Source organism: Pelodiscus sinensis, chromosome 1 (assembly GCF_052426305.1).
Source record: "Pelodiscus sinensis isolate ZL-2025 chromosome 1, ASM5242630v1, whole genome shotgun sequence".
NCBI lineage: Eukaryota > Metazoa > Chordata > Testudines > Trionychidae > Pelodiscus > Pelodiscus sinensis.
Window position 1 is genome coordinate 350998121 of NC_143052.1, and position 9798 is coordinate 351007918.

The 9798-nt window shown below is 49.0% G+C and overlaps 1 protein-coding gene across 1 annotated transcript; it reads left to right on the forward strand.

Annotated features, from left to right (window-relative positions):
• Positions 1 to 1667: 1667 nt before the first annotated feature.
• Positions 1668 to 2603, forward strand: LOC102457816 (olfactory receptor 51G2-like). The gene has a single exon (XM_014578282.2). It carries the CDS (start codon positions 1668 to 1670, stop codon positions 2601 to 2603), a length of 936 nt encoding a protein of 311 aa, XP_014433768.2.
• The last annotated feature ends 7195 nt before the right edge of the window (positions 2604 to 9798 follow it).

Below are 9798 nucleotides of genomic sequence, written 5' to 3' on the forward strand. Positions count from 1 at the left end.
AGTCTGCCAGTGCTTATCTTCTTAGCGGTAATGTAAATCCAAGACCATAGCATTATAGAACACTAGGATGGGAAGGGACCTCGAGAGGTCATCGAGTCCAGTCCCCTGCCCTCACGGTAGGACCAAATACTGTTTAGACCATCCCTGATAGACCTTTATCAGACAGATGGAGATTCCACAACCTCCCTGAGCAATTTATTCCAGTGTTTGCCTACCCTGACAGTTAGGAACTTTTTCCTAATGTCCAACCTAAACCTCCCTTGCTGCAGTTTAAGCCCATTGCTTCTTCTTCTATCCTCAGAGGCCAAGATGAACAAGTTTTCTCCCTCCTCCTTATGACACCCTTTTAGATACCTGAAAACTGCTATCATGTCCCCCTTCAATCTTCTCTTTTCTAAACTAAACAAACACAATTCCTTCAGTCTTTCCTCACAGGTCATGTTCTCTAGACCTTTAATCATTCTCATTGCTCTTCTCTGGTCCCTCTCCAATTTCTCCACATCTTTCTTGAAATGCAGTGCCCAGAACTGAACACAATACTCCAACTGAGGCCTAATCAGCACAGAGTAGAGTAGAAGAATGACTTCTCGTGTCTTGTTCACAACACACCTGTTAATGCATCCCAGAATCATGTTTGCTTTCTTTACAACAGCATCACACTGCTGACTCATATTCATCTTGTGGTCCACTATGACCCCTAGATCCCTTTCTGCCGTACTCCTTCCAGACAGTCGCTTCCCATTCTGTATGTATGAAACTGATTGTTCCTTCCTAAGTGGAGCACTTTGCATTTCTCTTTATTAAACTTCACCCTATTTACCTCAGACCATTTCTCCAATTTGAACAGATCATTTTGAATTATGACCCTATTCTCCAGATTAGTCGCAACCCCTCCCAGCTTGGTATCATCTGTAAACTTAATAAGCGTACTTTCTATACCAATATCTAAATCAGTGATGAAGATATTGAACAGAGCTGGTCCCAAAACAGACCCCTGCGGAACCCCACTTGTTATGCCTTTCCAGCAGGACTGTGAACCATTAATAACTACTCTCTGAGTACGGTTATTCAGCCGGTTATGCACTCACCTTATAGTAGCCCCATCTAAGTTGTATTTACCTAGTTTATCGATAAGAATATCATGTGAGACTGTATCAAATGCCTTACTAAAGTCCAGGTATACCACATCCACCGCTTCTCCCTTATCCACAAGACTCGTTATCCTATTAAAGAAAGCTATCAGATTGGTTTGACATGATTTGTTCTTTACAAATCCATGCTGGCTGTTCCCTACCAGCTTGTCATTTTCCAAGTGTTTACAGATGATTTCCTTAATTACTTGCTCCTTTATCTTCCCTGGCACAGACGTTAAACTAACTGGTCTGTAGTTTCCTGGGTTGTTCTTATTTCCCTTTTTATAAATGGGCACTATATTTGCCCTTTTCCAGTCTTCTGGAATCTCTCCTGTCTCCCATGATTTTCCAAAGATGATAGCTAAATGCTCAGATACCTCCTCTATCACTATGTTTAGAGTGATCTTCCTCGAGATCCTGGGAGTTTCTCCACTTGTACTGAGGACAGACTTATGTCTCATTAAGTATCATGTAATCTCCTGGTCTTGTTCTAGGAAAGAAAAGTAAACACTGATTGGACCAGCCCATGATATCATGTCAGCCGTCAATGACAGCAAATCCACACATGATGCGTTCCTTCTCACCGGGATACCTGGGCATGAAGACGTCCATCTCTGGATCGCTGTCCCCTTCTGTTTAATGTATGTTATTCTGATACTAGGCAATTCAGTCATTCTGTTCATTATAAAAACTGATTCAAGTCTCCATGAGCCCATGTACATTTTCCTTTCCATGCTGGCCATCACTGACCTTGGTTTATCCATAGCCACCGCACCGACAATATTGGGCGTATTTTTCTTTAACTCTAGGGAGATCAGCCTCGATGCCTGTCTTGCCCAACTCTTCTTCATCCACTTTCTTCAGTGCACTGAATCTGCTGTGCTCCTGTTGATGGCCTTTGACCGCTTTGTTGCTATCAGTAACCCGCTGAGATACACTTCCATTCTAACCCTGCCGAGAATAGTTAAGATGGGGTTGGTTTATGTACTAAGAGGGGTGGCTGTCATACTCCCACTCCCCCTTCTTCTGAAACGGTACCGATACTGTCGAGACAATATCCTTTCCCATTCCTACTGCCTGCACCAAGAGGTCATGAAGCTGGCTTGTTCAGACATCACAGTCAACAACATCTATGGCTTGTCTGGTTCAATTTTAATAATGGGGTTGGATTCACTACTGATTTTCCTCTCTTATGTGATGATCCTCCAAACAGTGCTGAGCATTGCATCCCGGGAGGAGTGTCTTAAGGCCCTGAACACCTGCATCTCCCACCTGTGCATTGTCCTGCTCTTCTATACCCCAGAGCTAATCTTGACTGTGATACACAGATTTTGGAACAACTCATCTCACTTGCTTCAGATTATCCTGGGCTACCTCAATCTGCTGCTTCCTCCTCTGCTGAACCCAATTGTGTACAGCGTGAAATGTAAACACCTTCGTGCGAGGTTAATCAGGCTATGTGTCAAGTGAAGGGTCAGTTCATCACCAGGTTCCAGATATGGTGACAAGGAAGACAAAATCCATGGGACGTGGCAACTTATCCCAGCCTGGATCCTTACTTCCATGATGAGATGAGGCCCTCACTTCCACTGTTCTGTGTTTGTGGAGGATAGAGCACTGGTAGGATGTTGTCCCATAAAGACATGTATGAGTGGCTGCTCTGATGTCTGATTTGCTGTTGATAGCATCAATAAAGAGAAGGGAGCTGGCTGTTGTTTCCCTTGACCCCTGTCCTGTCACTGTTCTGTCTCTGCTTAAACATTCATGGGCAAAGAGGAAAGCTGCGGGGCTGTTCTGCAGTCACAGTCCTGTTCTGCTGTCTCCCACCCTTCCCCTACACCCTCCCCCAGGTGCTTGTGATGGGGTCGTGTCAGAGACAGGATTATCACAGGAGCCCCTGGGGAAGCCAGTCCACAGTCTCCCACCTGGCACTGATGTCCTGGGACGCAAAGTCACTGTGAGGAGACCCAGACCCTCCTCCTGTACTGGGCTTTTGTCTGGGGGGCCCAAGAGCAACTGCAACTTCTGTCCCTGTAGCCCCAGAACACATCCTTAGGGAACTGCGGAGTCCGGGTCTCCCCACAGCAACCTGGGCTCCCGGGATAGCTCTTACCACAGCCCAGCTCCACCCTGGCCTGGGGGCAGGGCCTCAGGGGAAGAGGGAGAGCAGGGAGCCGGGCCTCAATGGAAGGCATGAGGCAGGGCTTTGGCAGGCCTGGGCCAGGGCTCATCACAGCAAGCGTAACCCCCTCACCTAGTGTGGGTCACTGTCCCATAGAGTGGCACTTATAGACTCATAGACTCATAGACTTTAAGGTCAGAAGGGACCATTGTGATCATCTAGTCTGACCCCCTGCACAGTGCAGGCCACAAAATCTCACCCACCCCTCTTAAAATAATCCTCTCACCTATATCTCAGATATTGAAGCCTTCAAATAGTTTGAAGACCCCAAGATGCAGAGAATCCTCCAGCTGTGATCTGTGCCCCATGCTACAGAGGAAGGCGAAAAACCTCCAGGGCCTCTGCCAATCTACCCTGGAGGAAAATTCCTTCCCGACCCCAAATATGGCGATCAGCTAAACCCTGAGCATGTGGGCAAGACTCACCAGCCAGACACCCAGAAAGTTCTCTATAGTAACTCCTATCATCCCTCCATTGGCCTATTTACCACTGATAATGAATGGTCAATTAGTTACCAAGATCATGTTATCTCATCAAACCATCCCCTTCATAAACCCATCTAGTTTAATCTTGAAACCAGATAGATCTTTTGCCCCCATTACTTCCCTTGGAAGGCCGTTCCAGAACCTCACTCCTCTAATGGTTAGAAACCTTCATCTAATCTCGAGTCTAAACTTCCTACTAGCCAGCTTATATCCATTTGTTCTTGTGTCCACATTGGTATTAAGCTTAAATAATTTCTCTCCCTTCCTGGTATTTATCCCTCTAATATATTTAAAGAGAGCAATCATGTCCCCCCTCAGCCTTCTTTTTGTTAAGGTAAACAAGCCAAGCTCCTTGGCTATGTCTAGACTGCAGGCTTCTTTAGAAAGAGGCTCTTTCGAAAGCATCTTTCGAAAGAGCCTCTTTCGAAAGATCGCGTCTAGACTGCAGGCGGATCTTTCGAAAGAGCAATCCGCTTTTTCGAAAGAGAGCACCCAGCGAGTCTGGATGCTCTCTTTTGAAGAAGCCCTATTTACATTGAAGAACGCCTTCTTTCGAAAGAGGAACTTTCGAAAGAAGGCGTTCTTCCTCGTGAAACGAGGTTTACCGCCATCGAAAGAAAAGCCGCATTCTTTCGAAATAATTTCGAAAGAACGCGGCTTGAGTCTGGACGCAGGGGAAGTTTTTTCGGGAAAAGGCTACTTTTCCCGAAAAAACCCCTGAGTCTGGACACGGCCCTTGAGTTTCCTTTCACTTAGACCACTTGCAGCCAGAGACAAGAACAAGGGAGCTCCAGCTGGCTTTATAGAGGTTCCGGTGCTCAGCTACAGCAGTTCCGAGTTCAAATCTGCCCAGTGGTGGTTGCATGAGCAAAGGGAGTGGCACATGTGGGCAGCAAGAGGATGGGGCCAGAGGGCAGCAGGGTGTGGGCTTTGCAAAATACTGGGCTACTGTCCCCCCACAAATGGGGCTCTTGCTTTAAGTGCCCCTGGCTGAGCATCAGGCATGGCAAGATTTAGGAGGGGAGAGCAGGGCACCTGCAGGGCTACCTCATGCCCTATGGGGACACACCACTGTGGCCACTGTCCTCAGGGACTTGGCAAGAGAATGGGATATGCTCTTGGAATCTGTTACCAACGGCTGCTCTAAACTCCACTGAGGCAGGGGGAGACCAGGCCAGTGCGTTAAACCCCTATGCCTGGCTCCTGGTCATCCCTGATCTTCAAAGTGCACCAGAGAATGCAGCTGGCTCTGTCATCCCTTGCAAGTCTGGCCCTGTGGTCTTGGCACTGCTCCATGACTCAGGACAGCTGGGTTTGATTCCTATGGCCTGTGTGACCATGGGCAAGCCATTGGCCATCTTTGAGCCTCTGCACAGGTGGCTAATAGCCCTGCCCCTGCCTCACAATGTCAGGAGGAAGAATGTGCTGAGATGCTCCAATCAGTGTATAGTACCCCAAGATGACTGGAGAAAATACCTGACATTGGGAGACTTCGAGAGCCGCTCCTGCTTAACTTACAGAAAGGAAGACCTGAGAGATGACTCTAACAGTGTACAAGCAGGCTACATCTAGACTGGCCCCTTCTCCAGAAGAGGCATGCAAAGCAGGCAAGTCAGAATAGGGAAATCCACGGGGGATATAAATATCCCCCGCGGGATTTAAATAAACATGTCCGCCGCTTTTTTTCAGGCTTGGGGAAAAGCCGGAAAAGAGCGTCTAGACTGGCGCGATCCTCCGGAATAAAGCCCCTTTCCGGAGTATCTCTTAGCTGTGTATAGTTCTCTGGACTACATCATGTAATGGCTCTTTCTGGCCTTTAATTCTATGACTATGAATGGTTGTCTTGAAGGGATAGTCATCTTGGATGCAATATGAACAAGGTGTTCCTCTGAATGCTGATAGGCACTCAGTAATGACAAAGGATTCCCAAGAAATGGGATTGTCTCAGTAAAATTGGGATACTTGGTCTTTTTACCCTCTAGAACAGTGGTCTCCAACCTTTTTACACCCAAGATCACTTTTTAAGTCTCAGAACAGGCGAAGATCTACCTCCCCGCCCCTTCCTTGAAGCCCCGCCCTCTCTAGTCTCCTGTCCATCACTGGCTATCCCCAGCCCTTATACACTCTGTTAAACAGTTTATTTTTAAATTATGCAATATATACAATTAAAATCACATGTTTATAGTTATGAAATAAATGGTCTGTTTTTAATTCATGCTATTTAAATGTCAAATGAAGCATTTACAATTATACATTTTGTTCTCTATTTTGTAAATCTAAAATCAAGTATTGAGAATTATATATTTTTTCTTCTAATAACAATCTCAGTGTCACACCTGGGACTGAACAGTATCTGCCAGTGTCTTGAAGTCTGGGTGGTAGTCTGAGATTGCTAGTCATATACAGTCTGTCGGATGGGCATCTGTGATCCTGCGCTCAGCCTGGGAAGCTTGCTCCAACACAGCTGGAGCTAGATGCAGCCTCCCTGGGCTGAGCGCAGGGCAGCCGAGCTGGAGGGAAGAGAAGTGGCTGCCCGGCCAGCTGGCCATGGCGCTCAGCCAGGGTGCACCAAGCTCCACGTGGGCAGGCGCAGAGGAGAAGCCGCCAATCAGCTGGAGCGCGGGGCAGCCGCTTTCAGCAGAAAGCCACAGTCAGCTTGCTGGGGTGTTTCAGCCCTCCCGACCTCCCAGCTCCCACCATTCCTCGCAGCTACTCACCTGTGCTTTTGCTCGGTGAGTAGCTGGTCCTCAAATGAGGAAATCTAATGTAAATGTACTGTGCAGGCGCGCAGTTCAGAGAGGGCTCAAGAGCTACTCTTAGAGCCCCTGAGATCTACCGGTAGATCACGAGCTACTGGTTGGTGACCATGGCTCTAGAAGATCCTTTCCTGTCTTGGGTTGAGTCTCAAAATTGACCCGCTCTTCCAGCTGGGAACAATACCTCATCTATGCTTATCATTGTGCAGGTCTGACAGGAAACTTTGGTCTCTTCCCGTCAGGTGCTTGTGACCAGCATTCTACAGGAGAAGTTCTACAATTTCATGACACTGAGACCTTTTTCTAACAACAAAATATGCTGCCTGCCCCAAGTATTTCTCCTTCCTCCGGGTGGGGAGGTACAAAGCCAAAGCCCAGCCCCCACTGTATGGGGGTATGTCTACACTACAAAGTTAATTCGAACTAACGGACGTTAGTTCGAATTAACTTTGATAGGCGCTACACTAGCGCTCCGCTAGTTCGAACTAGGTAAACCTCATTCTACGAGGACTAAGCCTAGTTCGAACTTACTAGTTCGAATTAAGGGGTGTGTAGCCCCTTAATTTGAACTAGTGGGAGGCTAGCCCTCCCCAGCTTTCCCTGGTGGACACTCTGGGCACCACCAGGGAAACTCGTACGCCCTCCTCCCAGCCCCGGAGCCCTTAAAGGGGCAAGGGCTGGCTACGGTGCCCGTGCCAGGTGCAAGCCTGCCAGCACCCAGCCAGCAGACCCTGCACCTGGCACAGACCGAGCCAGCCACCCGATGCCCCCCAGCCATCCCCCTCTTCCCGGGACCAGGCTGGCGGCTCCCGGGAGCTTGCCCGGGACCGCAAGAGGCAGGCACCCGCCTGGTCTAGTGCGGACATCGTGGACCTCGTCCATGACCTCCGCACTAGGCATAGGAAAGTGGCCGTCTAGGGCAGGAGAGCTGCCAGCCTGGCCACCCAGGAGCAGGTGTGCATGAAAACTAAGGTGGTCCACTGAGACCCCCGACCCTGAGCCCTGAGCTTACAATGGCCGTCCTGGGTCAGACCAAAGGTCCATCTAGCCCAGTAGCCTGTCTGCCGACAGCTGCCAACCCTAGGGACCCTGGAGGGGATGGACCGAAGACAGTGACCAAGCCATTTGTCTCGTGCCATCCCTCTCCAGCCTTCCACAAACTTTGGGCAGGGACACCACTCCTACCCCCTGGCTAATACCACTCCATGGACCCAACCTCCATCACTTTATCTGAGTTCTCTTTAAACTCTGTTCTAGTTCTAGCCTTCACAGCCTCCTGCAGCAAGGAGTTCCACAGGTTGACTCTTTGCTTTGTGAAGAACAACTTTCTGTTACTAGTTTGAAGCCTGCTACCCATTCCTTTCCTTTGGTGTCCTCTAGTCCTTCTATTATGGTAACTAATGAAGAACTTTTCTGTATGCACCCTTTCCACACCACTCATGCTTTTATAGACCTCTATCCTATCCCCCCCTCAGTCTCCTCTTTTCTAAACTGAAAAGTCCCAGTCTCTTTAGCCTCTCTTCATATGAGACCTGTTCCAAACCTCTGATCATTTTAGTTGCCCTCCCCTCTCCCACCTTCTCTCTTCCCCTCTCCCACCTCCTTTTCCCAGTCTCCCCGTCTTTTGTTCAATAAAGAGAGATTCTATTTTTGACCACACGTTTTCTTTATTTTGTACATCAGGAAGGGGGGTTAGGGAAGGATAAGTGGAAGGAGGTGAGGGAGGAATGGGGTACGAGCCCCTGATGGGGAGGACTGGGCTGGCTCTGCGGGCTTCTGGGGGTGGAAGCTCTCCTGCAGCCCCCCAATTGCCCCCTCTTCCCAGATGGCAGCCTGTGGCAAGTGCAGCCAGGCTGATGGCCGAGTGGTGTGATGTGCCCAGTGTGGGCACTCAGGGCACTCCAAGCCAGGACTGCTTTGCAAGCGGGGCACCCCTGAGAACTGTCTGTCTGGGGTGGGGGTCGGGTCCCTTTAAGGACAGCCCTCGGCTAGCCTGAGGCAGCAGCTCCACGCTCTAAGTCCTCATCTGATGCCCTGCCGGCACTGCTTCTGGCCATCCTTAACCCCGGTTCAGGGTCCACTTAATGTGGACATGCTAGTTCGAATTAGCAAAATGCTAATTTGAACTAGTTTTTTAGTCTGGATCTGTTAGTTCAAATTAGCTTAGTTCGAATTAGCTAAGTTAGTTCGAATTAGCTAAGTTAGTTCGAATTAGCGCTGTAGTGTAGACATACCCGGGGGGGCAGGGGCGATCTCACAGGCTTCAGACCCAGGCACATAGCCTATAACTTTATCCGCACCACCCACAGTTGGAGCCCTAGGCCTTTGACTTTGGCCATGATTGATGGCTTCACCCTGGACCATAGCACATCACTGTGGGACTCCAACCATAGTTTGAGAACTGCTGCTATACAGTCATCCCAAGCCTTGTTAACAGGAGTATGTTTATTGGTAAATAGCACAAGGCATTAGAGATAATTGTTTTAAAATGACAGGCAGCTGTCACATCTACACTCATCTAGCTCACGTAAGCTAAGTCAGACAGGGTTTGCTTTGGAGATGCAGGAAGAGAGCTGGCCCAGTTTATGTTCTTTTGGGGAGCCAACAAGTTCCTGGGACCCAACCTAGATCCCTGCATCTCTGAGAGGATCTTCCCCTCTGTTTGCCCCGTTCTTGCGGAAGCAGCCTTTGCTGAAACTGTGGGAGCCTGGGGCCAGTCCCATAGTGCTCAGCCATGTCCATGTTACAGGCCAAGGTGGGAAACTGAGCTTTGCCCTCAGACTGCTTCCTCCCAGCCAGTGATTAGCGATAATTCTTACATGGCGTTTTCTCCATTGCTTGGCAGTTAACCCCATTCAGCCTTAAAGGCTTGCAAACACCTGTCTTGTGACTGTGCTGAAACTCCCATCATCCCTGTGCCTCTCCAACACTCCCCTCAGAAATCTACTACATAACCCTCACTTTCAGCCTCGAACACTCCCAGGTCTGCCACAGAAACTAAGAGGCTGGAGTCATGGGTCTTCCTGGAAACAAGCTGTTTCAGGAAGCTCTGGCTGTCTGGGTGCCCGGCCCTGAAGAGTGGGGGTAGAGTCTTGGAGAAAGAAGAGGAGTAGGGGTGAGGTCATGAGGGAAATCTAGTCCAGGCCTCAGAGGAAGATGATTCAGGATGGAAGAGGTGGCTGTTGCTGTAGCTGTTGGTCTCCTGTATCACGAGCCCTGAATATGGGTCATGAACAGTCGCT

Excerpts from the sequence above, each read along its gene's own strand:
- LOC102457816 (XM_014578282.2), top strand. The coding sequence starts at position 1,668 with ATGTCAGCCGTCAATGACAGCAAATCCACACATGATGCGTTCCTTCTC.